At 40.8% G+C, this 21,786-nt stretch overlaps 2 protein-coding genes across 3 annotated transcripts in view; one reads left to right on the top strand and one right to left on the bottom strand.

The window, feature by feature from the left end:
* The first annotated feature begins 318 nt into the window (after window positions 1-318).
* On the top strand, window positions 319-5,530 carry selenom (selenoprotein M). The gene is made up of 5 exons (XM_030142899.1): window positions 319-560; window positions 1,821-1,856; window positions 2,064-2,098; window positions 2,182-2,260; window positions 4,630-5,530. The coding sequence occupies exons 1-5, from the start codon at window positions 465-467 to the stop codon at window positions 4,858-4,860; spliced, it is 477 nt and encodes a 158-aa protein (XP_029998759.1). The 5' UTR covers window positions 319-464; the 3' UTR covers window positions 4,861-5,530.
* A 397-nt stretch (window positions 5,531-5,927) lies between these two features.
* smtnb (smoothelin b) overlaps window positions 5,928-21,786 on the bottom strand; it is a 50,069-nt gene continuing 34,210 nt past the window's right edge. The window contains exons 10-21 of one of the 2 annotated variants that reach the window (XM_030142838.1): window positions 20,913-20,986; window positions 12,751-12,927; window positions 12,442-12,517; window positions 12,229-12,261; window positions 11,137-11,316; window positions 10,838-10,900; window positions 10,647-10,731; window positions 10,387-10,557; window positions 10,162-10,288; window positions 9,841-9,992; window positions 8,194-8,370; window positions 5,928-7,125 (exon numbers count right to left, since the gene is read on the bottom strand). In XM_030142838.1, the coding sequence (XP_029998698.1) occupies window positions 8,223-8,370; window positions 9,841-9,992; window positions 10,162-10,288; window positions 10,387-10,557; window positions 10,647-10,731; window positions 10,838-10,900; window positions 11,137-11,316; window positions 12,229-12,261; window positions 12,442-12,517; window positions 12,751-12,927; window positions 20,913-20,986 (1,286 nt within the window). In that variant the 3' untranslated portion in view covers window positions 5,928-7,125; window positions 8,194-8,222. The remainder of the gene's footprint in view (window positions 7,126-8,193; window positions 8,371-9,840; window positions 9,993-10,161; window positions 10,289-10,386; window positions 10,558-10,646; window positions 10,732-10,837; window positions 10,901-11,136; window positions 11,317-12,228; window positions 12,262-12,441; window positions 12,518-12,750; window positions 12,928-20,912; window positions 20,987-21,786) is intronic. The other variant, XM_030142840.1, reaches the window with a different exon arrangement.

Below are 21,786 nucleotides of genomic sequence, written 5' to 3'. Positions count from 1 at the left end.
TTACTAGTACGACCCACTTGAGATATTTGGGCTGTATGTGACCCCTGAACTAAAATGAAATTGACACCCCTGATATAAAAACTAGATGATGTATAATTGTTTTTTTTACAGTAACATCTTTGGTATAGGAACTGCATTTTGTAAACGGAATGCTTTGACAAGAAGCAACATTCAGGATTTTATTTTATAAGCCGAGGATCCCGTTCCCTTTAATATCTGTGAGGATTGGTAATAAACAGCATATGAGATGCAGGGCATTCACAGTATCCTGATGTGGATCTCTCCGGGAGCCAATGAGCGCCTTCTCCACGCCTCTTTCCTCAGTCTCAGACAAATATTTGACGTGGCAAGAGGTCCGGACGTGACATAGCAGCACATCATCATCTCTCCTCCACCTTCTTCTGCTCATTTACCTTGAGACAGCTGTAGATACTGGTCAGGTACGTGAGGAACCGGGACACACGATGTGGCTGGTCATCTTGGCCGGTTTAGTCCACTGCGCTTCGGCCTACGATGTGGATCTGAAGAAACTGGAAGGACTGGCCAAAGCCAAGGTGGAGGTAAGTGACCCACCACGGTCCTCCGAAACACCCGTGACACAGGCTGGGTTCTATTCGCTGTGTCTTCAGGTCTAGGGTTGTTACTTTCGAGATCAAATGTGGTTTAATGTGTAAAGAGATGCATTAATGTGCTAGAGTATGTGTTTGGCGCATGCGTGTGAGAGTCTAAGAACGCAGAATGTAAACAGGCTCTGTAGTAACCTGAACGCACCATCCTGTACTGACATTACAAAGCAGATGACATTCACTTGTGTATGTTCTATTAACTGTTGTCACTAAAATTTGAAATGAATGAACATGTTAAGACCGAAATGGGTTTGAGGGTGTGTTACAAAAGGTCAGATGACTGCACACATTTTTCTGAAAGTCAACTCTTTTTGTGCATTACAACATACAGAGTGTAGTGTATCTACAGAGGCACAAAACATTTAGTAACACACATAACATTGTTAAAATCGCACTTATTTTTTTAAAGGCATTTCAGGTTGTTCATGGTTGTTTATTCATATTTTCTGTGAAAGGATGGTTTGTAAATGTCAACATTTTCGTCATGTTTTTCACACTAAAACAATGCGAAAATTTTTGAGTTGTCATTATTTAGAATGTGTTTGGCGCATGCGTGTGAGAGTCTAACAATGCAGAATGTAAACAGGAGTTGTAAACTGAACGCACCATCCCGTACTAAGTTATAAAGCAGATGACATTAATTTGCATGTGTTCTATTAACTGTTGTCACTAAAATTTGAAATAAATCAACAGGTTAAGACCGAAATGGGTTGAGGGTGTGTTACAAAAGTTCAGATGACTGCACAAATTTTACTGAAACTCAACTCTTTTTTTTTTTTTTTTCTTTCTTTCTTTTTGTGGTAGAAACCATGCAGTTTCCCCCCAGGGTGTCACACAATCACTGCCTCTCAGCATCACTAAAGAAAAGCATGTTATCTGTTACTATTGTTGTGTTAGTCACACCTGCTATTCAATAGCTGAGGCTCAGATTTCCACAAAAATGGGCTAAGCATCCTTCCCAGTGGCTGAATCTGTCCACTGAACAAAAGATGCAATGTTGCAGGGATACCAGAGCGTCAGAGAGAAGTACCTATAACAGGACTCCTAATCTTAACACTGTACCAGCTCTTCAGATGAACCTGGCCTTAATAACTCCCATTTCTGTATCTGAAACATGTCACTTGTGCAGTATTTGTAATAGATGATGTTTCCTGAAGTGATCATGTGTCGTTTTTTTTACATTTTTCTCTCCAGACCTGTGGTGGATGACAGCTGAACAAGATGGCAGAGGTAAGTTACCCTGCGTAATGTAACCTACAGGAACAAACAGACATGAGCACACTGACAGCCAGTGTCAGAGGCAGAGTGGAGCTTAATCCCTGCCTGAAAGTGAGCAGCTTTTTACATTTCACATCTAGAGTTTCATTTAATCCATGACAGATCTGTCACTTAAACCTGTGCTAAGTGAAAAACATTAATCCCTACATCTGTCTGCAGGTCAAAGCCTTTGTGATACAGGATATTCCTCTTTAGTATCCTTTGCTTTAAATACACTTTCTTAAACACGTATGTTTAATTCCATGAGCCTGTTGATCCTTAACCACCACAATTTCAGCCATAACCTGGTGATGAAGCACATTCCTGGGGCTGATCCTGAGCTTGTCCTCCTGAATCACTACTATGAGGAGCTGGATGTAAGTTGATTTGTATTGTTTCTGATTTGTTTAAGCTCTCGTATCTACATAACATCTTGATGGAAGGTTGGTGGTTCAATTCCTGACTCCTGTCCACATGTTAGAGCATCTTTAGGCCACACACCAAATCCAAAGTTGTCCCTGGGAGCTGTGTCATTGGTGTGTGAATGTGTGTAATTATGTGCATGAATGGGTGAATGGGTGCACGAGACACATTGTTAAAGTGGTTTGAGTTTGAATATCACCAATGTCCAAAAGTACTTTACAAGTGCAAGCCTATTTATCAACATTATTATTCAGTATTAAATTAATTCAGTTGCATCAGTTTTTGTTTGTAGAAAAAAATTAGATCATCTATTGTTAAAAACTGCCGCTGCGTATGCAACCCTTTTATTCTCATAGAGCTATGTCACAGCTTTAGAGAAGAGAAGCAGAGTCATTGGGCCTCATTCACAAACAGTGCATACACATAAATCTGTGCCTAAACTCTGTACGATACTTTGACGTACAAATTCGGGATTCATCAATATTTTCTTACTCGAATTTGTTCTTACTCTGCAAACAAATTTAAAACTGCCTCTGACCATGCGTACACACAAATGAGGACGGCCGAACTGACTTAGAAAATGCAAACACATACCTTTAAAGTACACGCAGAGCATATAAAACCACATTCATTAAAAAGAGATTTACTTAACTTTTTTTAAAATCATTAATTTACTAATATAATGGCCCAATGTATTAAACAATGAAACTGACACACTTTCACCCACATCATTGTGACTATTAAAATATTCAAAAATAACAACAGCCCTAGTTTACAAAGGAATATATGAGAATGTACATTTTGAAATGTAGCCCTAACAGTTTTGGCTTTCGTTTAATTGTTTTGGCCTATAATGATCACCCACTCCCAACATTTTCTTGTGCTCTTGTGATTTCTTGTGCCGCTTCCTTCATTCACGAATCAACTCCAGGGACATGGCTTACTGTGCACACTTATTTTGTACGCACAGTGAGAATATTTCCACACACATATTAGTGAATGAGGCCCATTGTTCTTCTTGTATACCACTTTTTTCAATTCTACCACTAGGAGATAAAGTGTTTTTTCAGTCCTACATTAATGCTTTAAGTATTTCACAACACACAATTTGACCTCTAACAAGAAAAGTACAGGAATTACCAATAACATAATGATGGCTCTCATCATAGTAGGTGCTTCAGTAAGAAATGAGTATGCTGACATACAAAACACTTTTTCTAATACAATTTAATAATCTAACACACCTTTTTCTAAACTCCACCATATAAAGAATGAAGCATATATTGTAGTTGTACTTTTTTGTGCATCATTAAAACACTGAAATCATAAAATGAAACATAACCAACATGATAGAACTAGTCTCCATTATGAAATGAATGTTACAAACTAAATTATGGTATGAAATATTAAAGAAATAAAGGAAAGACTTAACTTATTTCTAACTATGTTATCGATCAAACACTGTAGCTGATAGCAGTTTGATAGCTTGTATTAATGAAAATATGTTGGGCATTTTAGTAGATTACATGTTTTTCCACTTTCCTATCTCCACTGTACCTACCACAATTAAGTGTACAAATATTAGAAAAAACAAACAAATGGACATACAGAATATGACATGCATATATTTAGCTAATTACAAAATGAATGTTGGCACATTTCTTTAAATATTAGACTTGTTCTGTAAAGTCTAGATCCACTGCCGTTCATTAGCTATTGTGTGAAATGGATGGACTGATACAAAATTCTGACATTTAAAGTGACAAACTGGCCAATGCTGATACAGATGTTATTTTATTTTAGTATGGTGTTATTTATGCCAGGGAAACCAATAATTCTTCATTATAACATTATCTTTGAATGAGCGTAAATTTGATCAAACAATTTTAAGCAAAAACTTTCAGTATAAGACAACAGTTAATTATTGGCCACTGCTAGTCTGTGAAATGCCATCATGGCCAGTATCTGTCAAGGCTGATACAGTCACAATGTTCAGATGATTTATCTGTTGCATCTCTAAAGAAGACCCACACGAGACTTTTTTCATAGCAAATGCACAGACATGTTACAGCAGGAGATTAACAGTTTAGCATTAGTTTAGCTGCATTCCATTTAGGTGTGTCAACTCCTGCATGAAAGTATTATGCATGCATGCTCATGGGTCTGACTGATGAGAACACTGTTAACACTATAGTTTCACTTGTGTTTTTCCAGCAGCTGTGATGTGGCATTTACTGCATTCAACAGTAGATCATCATAGTGAACAGACTGTGTTTGTAACTCAGGTTTTCATGCAGCTCTAACCTGTGTTTTCCCTCCCCAGCGGATTGCTTTGTCTGACATGTCGCGCGCTGAGATCAATGAGCTACTGGGAAAACTTGGCTTCTACAAGAAAGCTCAACACGAAGATGAGGTGCCAGATGAGCACCGCTTTTCTCCTGCCAAAGACAGCCCATTTCAAGACCAACCGGCATACAAAAGCTCTGTGTCCTCCCTCGCCTCGGAGAGCGGCTCCTCTGAAACCAATCCACAAGTCAAGCACACTGATCTATAACTGCCCCAAGTCATCTTGCAGTGTGAATCTGTTCCACAACCAGCTGGTTATTAAAGACAGAAAGTCATGTTATTGCAGAATAGAGCCAGCAAATTATGGATTAAAGACCTTCAGAGGTCCACAGTCTGAATTTGCACATAACACATTTCCCTCTGTTTGTTCATTTTTGCAACTTTAATTACCCAGCAGGCTGCTTTGTGAGAGCTTTTCCACTCAGCACTCAAAGACTGCAAGTGTGTGTTTGATTTTGTTTTGAATCTGTCATATGTTATCTGTCTTCAGGATCCTTGCCTCACTTGAACTCTCTTGTGTGTCTGATTGCTTCCCACCCACAGTGACACTAAATGAAGCTCCAGGTTGAAAACTGTCTGAATGGCCTGGGGCTGATGCTACATGGTCCAGTGGGTTGGACTAAAACACGCAAAGGCATTCAAGTGTAAAGGATGTGGCTAGAATAAGAAAATATTGGAACTGAGTTTTAATCTCAGTCTTTCTCAGATTTGTTTCTTTTACATACAAATGTGGTAAATCACTATCCATGTGAAAGTATTTCCCTGTACATTTCATGGTTCAGTATGGACTAGCCACTTCTGTAACACAGATCAATGAGTAGTTTGTGTAGATAATGTTTTTATGAGATGATTCAGAGCAATAAAGCCCTACAAACATGTTCATTTCTCAAATTTGTTTAATCGTTAATTCACATTTAACTGTGGTGCACAGAAACATGAAATTTTGATGTGTTTAAGCTCTTATATACAGCACCTGCTGCTTCTTGGGAGAAATTCAACTCATTTGGCAGCAGTGAAATATTTCTCAAACAATATCTTTAAATCTACCAACAAAGGAATTAATCAGCTCTGATGGAGTCAAATTGTTGACATCTCAGTTGTACAAGAAAAAAAAAATCTACTTATAAATTTTCCTTAGCATCATGTCATAAATTTACAGCTTACAGTTGTGTTCAGTCACGGCTTGTTCAAATTGGTAGCTGAGAAAGCTCATGAGGCTCCTACACTGATCAAAAAATGACCCCAATTGGTTTCAGAAAACATACTATTAGCTTCAGCTTATTGACTTACATTAAACAAAACCTTAAAAGCATAATGTACACACTAACATAATAAAAATAATGTTTTTTTTTTTTTTTTTAAAACCTATTCAAGCATAAATAAAGAGACCACTAAAAGAGCTGTGTGTGTTGTTTGGCAGGGTAACACAGTGACGTTGCATGGTGATACTTTTATATCTGCGGTTAATCAGGCACAAAAAAAGATCAATCAACAAAACAAAGCAACTGTGTGATGCCACCTGAGTGACTACAGCACACTTCTTGTTTTCTACCTGAAAAATACACAAAAGACTGCAAGTATTTTGATGTTAGACTAACATCCTGATACAGTAACACAAGAGAGATAAAATGTCATGTTCTCAGTAGCACTGTACATGTTAGAAAGGTGAGATTATTCAGCTTTGTACTAAAAAGACACTGATATTGCATTCATGTGAAATAAATAGTCATTTGTTAACTGACATCAGTCATCAATTAACAACATGAGTAATAACTTAGTAAAAATGCTTCAGTGTTTTGTAAAAAGTACCAGAGGAAAACCAAATAATGCAAAGGTGCATTAGGTGGCTTATTAAACATTTCTTTTCTTCTCGTGGAATAAACAACAGCAAAGCTACATTACTTCAAGTGTAGCCAAGAAAATGTGGAGATATGTAAATAATAAAAGGATAAAAATTCTTTTCTCTCTTAAGGTGTGTCTGAGTACAAACTAGTGTAGGGACTAGTTAGTCTGAAATTTAGTGTCATGTACAAAGCTTAGTTTGAGTACAAAAAGAGTTAAACTGGTATGTACTTAAAATTTTAAAGCTTAAAAATACTCTCATAAACACTTTGGAAGTCTTTTGCTGGAGAATATGGGAAGTGAAATAGTGGATACACATCACCACTGCCAAAAAAGATAATAAAGCAAACTGACACACACAAAATCCCCAACTTGTCCATCAGAGATGTGCAACTCATTGCCCAGTCTGTTAGAGTGGAGACAGTCACCAGGAGAAGACGAAGGTGGGGGCAGGGCTAAGTGCTCACTGAGCACAGGTTAGAGGTCAGCAGAACGACCCATGGACATCTCATATCTGCGCAGGTGGTTGACCAGAGACTGTACGTAGGTGAAGACACATTTGGAGTCAGGTTTATTACCCATGATCATCATGTCTTCCACTTCCAGCAAAGGCATGCAGTTGGCGTAGGTCCTGGGGAGCAGGTACACAAGAGACAGACTGTATGAGACAGAGCAGGGTGTATGGGAGAGGGCGAGAGATGGTGCTGAAAGGAGGAAACTCTTCTTTACAGATCACCATGCCTTCTTTCTGTTGTTTAGTGATGAATATTCACATGTAGTCTTCTAATCTATGCAATATCCTGGACATAAACTGAACTAGTGGAATGGGAGTAGGTTGAAATAACACACACATATAATACTAGCACTAGTGACCACATTTAGCCCTTCCTGTTAGGGTTACACTCTTATTCTTTCTTAATCCTTTCTTGACTCTGTTTTAAACAAACCAATGTGGACAGTTTTTAATGTACTTAACTAATGCGGCATATTCCAATAAACAATTCTAGAGACAAAGACGTCACGTGTGAGTCATGCAGAGTGGCCACATGGTGGCATTGTCTCCTCATACTGTAAACTGTTACAGACATCCTATACAAACAAAGAGTAGAGTAACAGGAGCAGCGTGAGACTAAAACTCTGCATGAGAAAATAAATGTCAACAACATAAAAACTGCTTTTTATTTTTGGACTAGAGTCATGGGTCACTGTGTACTTGACTATGATACTGTATCTTTAAAAGGCTTTACAAGCCAAGCATATAAACAACTGTAAATTCACACTTGATTAAAAAGTCAAAGAACAACGTTGCCTTTCCGTTCTCTGCTTTGTTTCTTAACCCTTCTGTTTGGGACTTTGTGATACGGCAGTTCCTTTTAAAGTGTTGTGTTGCAGATGGACTTGGCCCTCTGCCTAGTCCATAGTCTGGTTATGCAGAAATGCACACAGAAACACGCACATTCAGGCATACCATGTTTGGTTCATCAGACCTCAGCAGCTACAGATTAAGATTAAAGATGAAACGACTAAAGACACACATGAAGGAGTTCATTACCCACTAGAGTTTGATAGGAAAAAAAAAACCTAACCGCTTCTAAAAAAAAATTAAGTTCTTCCATCCATCTATACATACAAATTCTTGTCAGTTATCATTTCTTTCAGAAGTAAAGTGCGGATTCCTCTAGGTTTTCCCCTCTCTCACCATGGGCTCAGTTTTAGATGGGTGCGACTCTAGGAGGAGTTTTTGGTTTTAACCAGGCCCTTCGTCACCAGACCCCTGTAGAACTCCTGTAGGTATGTGTACACACACTTCCAATCCGGCTCACGCATCTTCACCATGTCGTCCACATCCAACAGCTGAGGACAGTCCACTAGTTTCCTGTGCCCGCACCCAGCAGGGGAGGAAGGGGGAGATGGGGAAGATAGGGAGAAGAACACCCAACCAGAAGATAGAAGAGAGAAGAGGAAAAGAAATCCAGATAAGAAGGAACAGAAAAGAGATGGCAGACACAGTGTGGGAAAGAGAGGAGAGAGGAGAGAGGAGGAAGAAAAACAGATAAAGCGGTGAACAGCCAAATGAAGAGATTCAGGGTGAAAAGACAGAAGAAGAGAAAAAGGACACAAAAAGAAACAAAAACATTACATTCTCTGTGGGTCACAAATATATCCATGAGTTGACATGCTTCATGAACATCATGATACATACAGTATGTGGCAAACACACATACACACATACATACATAAGACAAAACAAAATGTCAAATGAGCGTCGGCTGATGCTCATTCAAGCCTTTTGTTTGTTGTTGTTTTTTTCTGTGTGACAGACTTTTGACTGTTTAAATAACAGTAAAAATTCACTGGAATATAAGACACAATGAAAAAAACAACAAGGATTCTGCAAATACATAAAAATACAACCATATGGTGACTCTAAAAAACACACTGGTGCACAAAGTGGTGTGTGTGAGTGTGGGTGTTGGGATTCCACATAACAGCAAACTGCTGCACGGATCGGAGTGCCTGGGGAGGTGAGTGATGGTGCAACACAAAGGTGGAAAGATGGGGACTGTGGTTGAGTGACAGCCCGGTGTTGAGAATATAAATCATCAATACCAACGTCAGCATGGACGTTACTGTACTAGGGGTGAGCACAGACACACAAAGGTGAGTGGGGGATTGTGTGATGCAGGAGGGATGAGGGAGAAAGGAGAGGAGACAGATTAGGAATAAAGAGAGGGAAAATTATTAGAGGCACAGCGTAGTGCTCATCCATTTTTTTCTTTTAACCTGCTGGCTGTTTGGGGTGGGTTTGCTCATGGGTCTCTGGTTTAGGGCAGTGATGAGACGGAGGATGTCACAGGAGTTACTCATAGTAGAGGACAGATGGAGAGTGGGGTTTTAGAGGCAGAGTAATTAGAGAGGCAGCAGTAATGGGGCTTGCTCAGCCTTAACATGGCTGGAAAACACCTGGGAGAGACATGGAAAGTTAAAGCTTGGACATCCCTCAGTGAGCCGTGTCACTTCCACGTGTTCTTGATCCATCGCGTGTAGGTTTTAGCTGAAAGGTTTATAGTAAAAGTCGCTTGAAATGTTTTATTTTCATTGTGTGTTCACTACCATGGTTGGAAGAAAATGTGATGAGTTCAAAGAAAAGTGAAACTTGCTGTAAATTCTTTCACTGGTTCCTCCAAATACCTCACACCGTACTTCACATTTTCTCTGCTTAAAATCAAAAGGTCACTGCTGTTTGTTTGACAGTAAACTCCCTTGCAGACAACACTTATCAACAGTAGAACTGATGAGGTTAGTGCACATGTTACCAGGGACAAACATGTTTTTGTGTACTTACTCTGCATTGCTGAAGGCCAATTCAAAGTTTTGCCTGCGGTTGCTTGGGCTAAGGGAGTTGTAGTCAAAGGCTTCTGGGAAGAAATGATGCACCAGAGCACAAAATGCCATGCCATTGCTCCAGCTGGATGAGAAATTCTGAATATCCACATGCTGATAGAGAAAACAAAAAGTTGATATATGAACAGAATGGTAAAACTTGGAAACATTCCCAACATCGTTTTTGTTTTGTGTGTTATCTTGTCTAGTTTAAGTGCTTCAGCTTCACGGCTGGGTTTACAAACAAAGACACAGTGAAGGTCGCTATGTCCGGTGAGCTCACCTCATAGGAGCGGGTCTTGGCACGACACCAGTCCAGCAGCATTTGTTTGATGGAGTTTGCATTGGGTACACCAAAGCTGGTGGAACGCTGCACCTTGTTGACCTTGGCAACCGCCTGATTTCCAGGGCTAAAGGAAAAGTTGAGGTAAGGTTTATGTTAATATTTACATGCTTTAACCTGCTCCTTTTCTTTTTTTGGTAGCACCACCTCTGTATTTATCCTTACCCTCCTCCCTCCTTCTCAAACTTCTCTATCATGGCTTTGCGGGCCTGCATGGCAGAGGTCTTTGGCAAAGTCTGAGCCCTCATCAGCTCTTTACGCCTCTCGGCCTGTCTTCGCTCCACAGCGGCTAGCCCACCGCTGCGAGAGGACGCGTCATCTTCTCGATCAAACACACTGAGAACACAACATGCACAAGTTAATTTCTGAATCAGGAAATATATCTACTTTAGTACTGCTGTTACTACTGTGTTATTTCAACACACCTGCCCACTTTTTTGCCTGTGTTAGAGGAGGATGAAGAGGAGGTGGAGGAGGAGTAGCTGTATGATTTTGACTGGACTGTTCCTCCTGAAATGCAAGTAAAGACACAGACAGAAGAATGAAATGATTCCAACGTGGTAACAGCTACATCCATTGCAATATGAAGATGAAGTGTAATCAACAAGTGACTCACTGTCTGTTTTCTGCACATAACTGGTCTCAACAACAGTGCTTCGTGTTGATCTGGTGCCATCATCTAAACACAAAAATAACAGAATTCATATAATGCACAATGGCAGTGTCCTCATAAGACAATCATTGTTCTTTTTGCATTTATGGCCACTATGTTTTATTTTCCATTTAAAATGTTTTGTGTGTCTGTCATTGCGTTGCTTATTGTCATTGCAAATATGAGTTGACATGAATTGTAAAATACATGATGAAGACAGGTTTATAGAATGAAAATACAGAGAAGCAAATACAAATAGCTACCAGACTGGGCAAAGCGGTCTGTTTTGGTGACTTGGCTGAGGGTGGATCCATCTGCTGACTTTTCCACCTTCCTCATCACCACCTCTCCTGCCCCGACTCCTGTGCGACCTTTCTGTGAACGCTCTTCTCTCTGCTGCCGCAGCTCCTGCAATCGGGTCTCGCGCTCCTTCTCTCTCTGGTCTGCGTTGGAGAAGAAGAGAGGAAAAGAAAAGAGACAGCAAGAGAAGAGAAAAAGAAAGGATGCGGAGAAGGTGAAGAGATGATGTCAGTGGAAAAAGGGGAGGAGAAGAAGAGACCCTAAACAGGCTGACAGCAACTCATCGGACTGCCGTAAAGATGGATTAAAACTGGGCTTCCAGATTTGAAGCAATACATTTCAGGATTCTTTCCACAGTACCGTTAAATTCCTCTGAACACACAAACACGCACAGGTGGGAGACTCACCACTGAGCCAGAGCTGTCAAACAATGCAGCACACAAACATCACATATCAAAGAGAGCAAACACGCCACTTGACCCCTATGGAAAGATGCTCAGCAATGTGTAGAATACTCATACCATAACACCTCCACTACCTTCACCTTTGACCGATGTGTACATCTGTTGAAATATCTTACACTATTTCATTCTTTATGATATTTAAGTGTATATTCTGTCCTAAGACACAGTTTCGTAACAGAAACATTAAGGTGATTGAAGCCACTATAAGTCCAAGACTCTCCTACCACTGAGTGCACTGAACCTTGACAGATTTCTTTAGCACCGACTCCAAGTTAGGAATTCAATTAGTAAGTACAACTGTCAGCTCAACGTAACCAGATGTCTGGTAAAAACATATGGTGAGTGCAAGACAAAATACTTTAAATGAGGGACATACTGAAACAGCACACTGAGACAAGTGTAAAACACTCAGACACATTACAAAAGCAAACCTCATGCATGTTAACAAAACTGTTGACATATCCTCCATCGCACACCTTACAAATCAGGAGATTTCAATTGATGCTCTGGTGTGACAATGACAGGATGGTGCAAAGACAAATGCAGGCAATCATCAGCTGTTAATGCACACTGCACACCAACCTGTCCTACCTATTTCCTCTTGAGTACATCCCAGCATGGCCTCTGGATAGAAATAATGTACAAAACTGTGGGTTCATTTACTAATTAACTAGTATTGAAATTTGTAAAACACTTTAACTGGATGTTTTTTGGCCTGAAACAAGAAACTGAAGTTATCAGTCAACATGAGGCAAAAACATTAACGTAGACAGACAAGTCAGAGTGAGTTATTTGTAAAGTTACCTCTCTTTCTCTTGCGAAGATCTCTCATGGCTGCACGAATCATTTTCCTTTCTTCAAAGTCTTTTGACTCATCAAGCTGTTAAAAGGAAAAAAAACACAAATGGAAACAATTAGCGGTCAGTTCACACAAAAAGCCCAAAATGCCATGGCTCTTTTTAGGTATGCAGCTCTAAAATAGCATTGTACAAAACACAACAGTGCTCCGCTGGGAGTTTTCTGAATATAACATGACATGAATTAGTGTAAGTGCAAACCCAGATAGTGGTATTCATTAAATCAACCAGATTTATTACTTGGATTTCTAAGTACCATTTTGTCAAGCAGCTCTTCATCCTCAATAGCAGCCAGCTGTTCAGCGGTCAGTTTTCCGGAGTGTTCCTCAGGTTTGGTAGAGCCGTTGGGGATGGCCGGGACGCTGCATGGCACCTGGACAGACGGCCCAGCTGAAAACATCGGCTCAGAGGCAACGATGGGCTCTGTCTCCATCTGCACATGAACATATCACAAACACACAGACCATGAGCACACATCACATGCAATCACAGACATGCAACAGGATGCTGAGCGTCACAGACTAGACTCTAATGACGTTTGAGGTTTTGTCTATATATGTAGTAAAAAGAAAATTATGACCTTAGTTGGACATGTGCGGTGCCATTTGAGCTCCTGCCAGTGAAACACCTGACCTAAGACCAGGATGAGGGTTTAGAAAAACAACAGCTCAAGGTTGCTAGGACCAAAGGATTTTAATTAAACATGTTGCAGCCATAATAGGCATGTTTGTTAGAGGTAGGTTGCAGAGCTCACATCTTTCTCTCCCTCTGCCAATCTCTTTCTGTAACAAGACTGCCCACTTGTTATCATTTCTTCCATCCACCCCTTCCACTTTGCAGCGATGCCAGGGAAAGTGACAGTAAGCACATGAGCGCACAAGTTACTCTGCCAAGTTACTGTTAACGTAGTTCATGGAGTGTGACTGACACAGTGAGTGTCTTTAGAAACGATACTGAACTGCTGCACCAAGAGTTTATGTGACAGGAACACCATTGTGGCTATAAAATGGGAATAATGCATTAGCAGATATAAACTCAGAGGGAAGCCATCATTTCTGGTATAAACATCACAGATGGGCATGAATGTAGCAGCAGAAAATAAGAAGGATGCTGAAGAGGAAGTGAAGCACTATTGAGCACAGCTATAACATCAGAGGTTGTTAAGTTAACTCTGGCCACCTCCCAGCACATTCTGAGTGAGTCTAAATCCCAGAGAAAACACCTCTTAACACCTCATAACCTTTCATATAAATGCCTATGACAGACTTTGGGCTCTTGCTGTGGCTTCAGTGCTTTTGTTGAAACTGATTCCAGGTCCAGATATAGCATGGACAGCTGGCTCTGTTCCTGTCCACCGCAACCCGGGCCTCCTTTCTGAGAGCTTCAGCATGGCCAGGTCTCACTGGGGAGGGACAATGCCCAGTGCAGCCTGCAGTGAGTGATCATGGGTGGACCCTGGTTTTCAGGCCTTCTGGACAGTGAGTTCTGATCCATGGGACAGGGCGGGACTGAGAGGCACTTGACCGACAAGGAATGTTTTGGGACACAACAGAACCAAACAAGGCCTCTCAGTCGAGCAATGACAGAATGTGTGTGGGGTGAGAAAATCCCAGATAACCTTAGTCATGTTTAAAGGGTCAGTTAAAATTTTTTACCAAATATATCCTCATGTAGTATTTTTGGTTAGTTCACGTCAGATTCATGTGTTTTTGGAGGCCCAACATGGAGGTAAAGTGCTCATTATTTGTGCCAAACTACATATTAACAATGGTGTGTTTTGCTCTATTTAGGACCTCAATGCAAAGAATACATGAACCTTCAAAACAAATACTCTGATTGGTGTTTGTTGGCCTGCGAATTAAGTAAATCAAATCATCACCATCAAATTTGGTCTCTACTTTTCCATTTTGATGACTGATTAGATGTTATGTAACTTGTGTGAACTATTCCTTTAAATCAGTTTTAATACTCTCTTCAACAACAGACTTAATACACATTTGTCTTTTTTTCTGAATGGAAAAAACTGAGTGCTAACATTTTACTGAGGTCCATCTCCTAATTGAAGATGTTGATGGGCAGACCCAGCTGTCTTTGTAGGATTAGACTAGAGTATGAAATACAGATCGCTGAATAACTCAAGATAATGCTGCAAATACTCAATAACTTCAGGATGTCATCAGTGCAAACACTCTAAAACACAGTGTTTGTTACTGGAAGGCTCAGTATTTTTCAGTGACATAATACAAACAAGACTGAAAATGAGGGAGGACTGGTTATTAGTCATAAATTTCTGTACCGACCTCTGAAATTAGAAAGTAATACCTTAAATCCTGTTGTGGCTCTTGAGCCAGACAAGTAAAACCTTTTTAATACATGGCTACTTTCTGAAAAATGTCTAATGCTTGGATCTTATTCTTGCCAAAGTGAGCATTATGGATTTTCCAGTAGCTATAGATCAGAGCTACAGTTGCTGTTAAAGAACAACCATTTTTTATGTTGTCAGAATATGCACTGTCTCTCTTTCATACACACAGAGGAGTGCTGCCAGGTCACAATCAGAAACACATGGTGTTAAAGGACTGGAATACCTCCGTGACAGACTGCACTAAAGCCCACCACATAAACACAGTCTGCCAGAAATGAATGACAGCTGAAATGGTAAAGCTTTGTTAAAATTAAGTGAAAGCATAGTATGGGATTTGAGTGGATGGAAATTTAGGAGGAATATTAGGGTGAGAGTTACAGTACGTGACAAGACCAGCATATGTCATGGTGCAAAGAAAGTCAAGGCCAGCTGATCCGCAGGTATTGTCAACAATGGAACAAAAGACATTCCCAAACGTCAGGCAGCTGATCTGAATTAAAAGGGGTTAGGATGAGAAGCATTAACACAATAGTACCGTGCTATTGCATGAAATGTGTCCCATCAGAGACGGAGCAGAAAGAGATCGACGGGTAGCAAAGGTAGGGGGGTGAGGGACAGGTGATGGCTCCGGAGTCGGAGCAGTGTTTGTCCCATTAAATACAGAGTCCAAGTCCTGGGGTTCACATATTGGAGTGTCCAGTGTTGCACTAGGTGAGGTATCCTCTAGGACACTGGATGGAGGATCTGGGGAGGTGCAGGATGAGCTTTCCTGGGGGGCATTAGACGCAGTGGTCTGAGTTTTGCGGGATGGAGAATCACTGGATGGAGGCCTGGTTTCACATGGAGTTTCAGTACTGGGCAGTGCATGAAGTGAGGGATCAGGGAGCCCCATTGCCTGGCACAGGGCTTCCACTTGCCTCACAAGCCTCTCCTGCTGAATCCTCAGCCTCTGGTTCTCCTCTTGCAGCCTGGTCACGGCCTCGGCCAGTGGTGTCACCTGGGCCACTGCCTCCTCCAGCTGCCTGTCCACCCGCTTCCCAAAGGCCTGCAAGTCACTGTGGATCTCCCCTACAGCACAACGCAGCGTTAACTCAAACTTCCTCTCTCCAAAGGGCTCCTCTTCATCCTCCTGTGCAAGCAGATCACCTATCACCTCCTCCAGACCGGACTCTGCACATACACTATCTGGGCTGCCGAGCACCTCTGGAGCCTGGGAGGCTGGGAGGAAGTCCAGATTCACTCCAGGCATGTCCAGAGCAGTGGCACAAAAAGTTACACAGAAAATGTGGTAGTTTTCAAAATAATCAGAAGCTACTTTAATTACAATCCAGTTCAGTCTAAATGTAGGAGCGGTGAAATCAGAAGACTTTGGCCTTTGCCTTAGAGACGAGGCGTCCTCTGTGTCTGCCTATTTACAGAGACCTTCTAAAACAACAAACAGCCTTTATACCACCAGCAAATCTCCCCTCTTTAGCAGCCTACACATTGACAGCCAATCAGAATGCAAGGAATCCCGTTTCCCAGACAGCAGAAGCTCCTCCCCCCTTTTCCAGGTGCCACAGACTCGTCTATTTATCTTTGGCCCGGTCATTATTCCACTGAGCCAATGAGTCCTGGGGCAACGGTGGAGGCCTGAGGGAGGGCAGGGGGGACAGTCGGGCAACAATTTAGAAAACTTACCCCTCCTACTTTCAACTTTCCTTTTATTTAGAGCCCTTGTCCTTCACACCTCGAATGGCAGGCAATGAGGGTTTAGAGGTTTAACTAGGCTTGAGGTGAGTTCAAAGAGTCACACATTAATGCTTCAGTGTGTTTTTAACAATATGTAACTGAATGGTGAGTCCATGACTCTGATTCAAGAAAAGAGCAAGTCCATGAATGACAGAGAGAAGGCTGAGCCACCAGTGCATGGAGGCTGACATGACTCTGGGCAAAAGATCCTGGGAAAGACAGCACAACCCTGCAAAGACTCTTTTAGGCTCTAAGCAGTGAAGGCTCAAATGCTGTTTATTTGGATGCTTCAAGTGCTTTTTGTGTTAAATTAAGAGCTGAGTGTGATGACAGAAGGCTTTATATGTCAAATGTTTATATAACGGGCTGTTATTAAAGGCTTACTCATGATATATTGGAATATTCCAGACTGTATTTACACAATAATATAAATGTTAATTACCACATATTTCCTGTATAATGTGGTGGCAGTAAAACGGCCATTTTATTTATCTACACAATGCATGAATTCTCAAAGATTTAAATAATCAGTACCAGTGTTTGGATGTTTGGTTCATGTAGAACAGTATGATGAGTACAGACGTGACCTCAAAAAAGATTTACAGGTAAGTAAAGCAGCTCTAGCATCTACAGAAACAAGAGAAATGTGACTGACAGCTGGGAGAAGAGGTGCAAAACCCACGAAGGGCATAGCTCCAATCTTGCATGCATCAAAGCATTGAGCTACAGAAATGTAATATGATTTCATGAGACAGAACAAAGATGAAACAATTCGTGCATACTAGTTTTCTGCACATAAAGCATAGATCTGGGTTTCTGTTTAATTATGGAGATTAAACTACATCCTCCTTTTATGTGTGCGATTGTTTATGGTTATTGTGAGGCAAGGTATTAACCTAAAGGAAAAATGTATAAAGCGCTCTAGCTGACAATAAACAGTTCCATATTGAAGCAATGACCTTTAAGCAAAAATAAAGAAAACATTCAAGGATAGGTCCTACTCTCCTCATATTTGAGAGAAAAGATAAAAAAAATTTAAAAAAAAAGTTTAAAAAGTGCTTCAGCCTTTCCTCTTGTTCTTTTGTGTATGTATTTGGTGTTTGTAATAACTGCCTGAAAAACTCTTTAAATCTGACAATTCTTATTGTTGTCCACTGATGAGTTCACAAAGTTCATCTGTTCAGTCAATTCCCTCAGACCTTTTCTCCACAGCTTGAACTCTGGCTATAGCCTGTGACACACGTGCACTTGTTGTGTAATCGGCATGTGTCATGGATCAGCAGTATGTTAACAATGGGGTTCTTATCCCTCTGTGACAGTGGGACAATCTAACACTGACTGCAGGCCTCTGTGTGCATGTGCATGTTCATGCAGCAGCACTTTAGCAGAGTGGGCCAGGGCTCGGCCATAATCTCTGGGACCACAGGAAAGAGACAACCTGACCTGTCATCACCATGGTTTGTAAAACAAAAGCATTATTTATGTTTGTGTTCAAGGCTGAGCGGTTGGCATGGATGGACAGACCGTGGAGATGAGCAGGGACAGCTGTGATCATTTGGACTGAGAGGCATCAATAACCAGCAGTCAGCCTGACATGCACTCTCATCACTTTGCTAAAACACTACAAGTATCTTGACCTCTCCATTAATTAAAGCTTTGCCTTGCTTTTATAACAAACAACATGCAGCCCCATCATCTTAACTCATGTTTGTCCTTCACTGTTTATTTCACCTCAACATTTATCTTTCTTGACTCTCTAGGCAACCTATTGCTAGGACTGAGTCTATCAGTATATTTTACTAGAATTAAAAAAACTTACCTAACAAAATAGTGCAGGTTTTAAATCATTTAGACCACCTAAGAGACATCGTGACCACCCAAACAGATCTGAGAAGAAGTAATGATCTATAAAACTAATTTTATCCTATAAACTGTCAGTATCTGCACACTCTAGCAAAGATTAAATTACAAGTGAATTCAGTAAACACACTCCTTTGCTTCTCCTTAGGAGTTATCCTCTCCTCTCACATAACCCTGAACTTCTGTTAAGCCAGTGAAAGTCAGAAAACAGGTGGTCTCAGGATCAGACTCCCTCCTGGTTGATGGTAACCAACACTGTCTGCTGCTGTTTTTACAATCTCATTAGCCAGGTCACTCTGCTCTGTGTGTGCATGGTCAAACCTGTGTCTGAATGCTCTGCTAACAACCACATCATGGTACAAAAAGCAGAGGAAGATCAGAGCATGCTTACTGTCCTAGCATCTATGTTTATCAGTGGAGGCTCTGGTGATGATGCAGTTGTAGATATATGACCCCGTAAAGCAGTGTTCACAGATTAAAATGAAGAATAATTATACTACCACATTTAGTTCATAGGCTTCAAATTACTGCTATCATCACATATAAAATTATTTGCAGCAGACATTCAGTGAGTAGCAGCCACATATCAAACATATCAAGTTCAGTTCAATTCACATATCAGGAAAATCAATCAGCCAAGCTTTCAACTCCTACAGATAACCCATGTTGACGACAAGCATTAAGCGTAATACGCTACATCAGTATAACTCTGACTTCAGTTCCATATACTGAAGGACAGTTAGAAGGTCCAACAAATTAGTAGGAACAGCTGAATTATCACCTGTAAACAGTGAGGCAGTGACAAAAAATGTGTTCTGATTGTTTTGTATTCTGTGCCTAATGTAAAGCACATCTTCACACATGCTGACACACAAAGACGTTACCTGCATGCTGCTCTTATTGTTGGAAAAGGGTTCAGTTTAATCAAATGTAAATCTCATCTCCTGCAGAATCTCTGGGCGTCTTCCTGCAGACTCTCTTAAAAGAAAGTCTCCACTGTCGTTTTGTAATTTGTACCCGTTCCCGTGGATGTGTGTCTCAGTGAGGATCTAACTGATGGAGACAGTCTCATACAATACCTTAAATCCACCCTGCAGCCTCAAAAGAGCCTCCTCCAAGCCCTAATTAACCAGCTCCCTGATCTCATAACTAGATTACCACTGCACCCGACTCAGGGGGGTGAAAGACACGGCCAAAAGGAGTCAACAGGACATGACTTCTCCTCTCCTTAAACGCCCAATCCCCCCTCTCGCCATTCATGAACACACTTCCTTTAATGGAGGACGGAGGAGTTACAGGAATGAGGTAAAAGGGAGAGCGGCCTGTACTCTTAAGTCATTCTGACAGTTATCACTTTGGTCTGGTCAGTCTCAGCCAATCAAAGTAAGAAAAACAGAAGGCAAGTGTTGCATCTTAGTGTTAAGAAAAGACGTGATGAAGAACTTGAGTAGACATGTGGTTTGAAGCAGTAATTGCTTCAGATGAAGACAGACAGGTGTGATTTAGGAAACATTTCCAAGATAAATCTCAGTGGGTATGGCCGACAGAGAAAACGAGGAATGCCCCGAGCACCTCCCTCTCCCTGTCTCTCTCTCTCTCTCTTTCACATACCCTACAAGGACAGATGTGACTGGCTACCCACTCTGTGTTTGATAAACACTGTTATTCCCATCTCTCCCTCCTTTCCTCTCACTCTGTCTGTCTTTCACAGTCCCAGCTCACTTACTTTTCGGGCCTTTATTGGGGATTGCTGTGACAGTGACTCCGGAAAAACATAGCACATGAGTCAGATGGAAACAAATCGGATAAAAACTAAATGTTAATGAGCTTGGTTTTCTTTTTTTTTTTGACAAAGTCTTTCATAATTCTGCAACACATTGACACAGTGATAATTTAGAAGCATGTTTAACCCATAAAGACCCAGTGCTACTTTTGTGGCAGTTACCAAATACATCTTCCTCTCTATTTAAGCTTTCTTAAGTGATTTATCACCAATTATTAGATTTTTATCCTCTGTATTTTGTGTTTTTTAAGTGTACATCAGGTATTTTCCTATATTTCATTTACTAATCATGTAGATGTTCATTAAAACTCAGATTAAAGTCGAGGGTTATTATATCAAAAACAGAGAAAACTAAAGAAAAAATGACTTTTTCAGCAAAGATATTAATAACTGACTATAAAACCAAGCATCTCCATCTACCGTCATTTATCAAACTACATGGATTTTCCTGGTGAATCAGTGTTGTAGAGGATGACAGTATTTCCATGTTCACTACGGAGCCTCTGAATATCCCAACGGGTCATATCTGATGACCATAAAAGATGACAAACTGGATTTAACACCAATTATTTATATGTACTAACGGGATTAGTGGATCAACAGGTATTGAACAGTTTAGATCAGTAGATGCTTTTGGTCGCCAGTAGGCTGTTTGGGTTTTTATGATTTAAGGCAGTACCTTGATGGAGGATCCAGAGGAGAAGTTGGTTGGGGAGATCTTGAATGGTGTCGCTCTGAGGCCAAGGGTCAAGTCTGATACAGAAAAGAAAAAAAAAAAACATTATGGGTTGTGATTAGAATTATCAGAGATTAATGTAGAGCTCAGTGCAAATCCTATAAAGTGTACAGGTATGACATGAAACTATGCACCTGAAATATGTGAATGTTTTGTTCAGCGTTGGTGGTGACCATTAGTCAATTACATAAGCTGCCATTCTGTCAGAAACAATATGGCCTCATGTCTAAGGAGAGACAAGTGAGAAAATGTAGATGACGCCACCTGTAACATAAACAACCCTCCTCATCTGCTTCCAAGAGTGTTCACACGTGTTTCCTTTTGACCTGTTCTCATACACAAATCACCCACACCACTTTGCTCAGCTCTCACACAGCTCTATAAAATACTGGGTTGACGCTCACCAGTGCAGCACAGTGTAAATTTAAAACTCCTGGTAGGTGCTATTGATTGAGACCGGAGACTTAATCACAGCCTCAGTTAGAAAAAGACAGGTTCCCAAATAAGGAGCCCAAAACCATTAAAGCAAACTGAGCTGAATAGAAACTGTGTGACCTTCTTGAAGGAGCTCAGCAGGGCTGCCTGAAAGTGTCCTGAGAAGGGGGGTGGTGTAAGAGGTGAGGAGGGTGTAATTGCACAGGTTCAGCTCCAGTCTTAAGTAAACTGTTTGGGTTGGAGGTCCCAGTTGCTGGAAACAGCTGAAACCTAAGACGTCTTGTTTGGACAGCACGTAGCAGCAGCTGTAGCAGCTTTGCTTCATAAATGGATGGAGGATTCATGCTACTCGTGTTTGTGTTACATGCTCTTAATGAATCCA

The sequence above is a fragment of the Sphaeramia orbicularis genome, chromosome 9, assembly GCF_902148855.1.
Source record: "Sphaeramia orbicularis chromosome 9, fSphaOr1.1, whole genome shotgun sequence".
In the NCBI taxonomy this organism is placed as follows: Eukaryota; Metazoa; Chordata; class Actinopteri; order Kurtiformes; family Apogonidae; genus Sphaeramia; species Sphaeramia orbicularis.
Note: the sequence above shows the minus strand (reverse complement) of the source record. Positions and strands in the feature narration are given on the sequence as shown.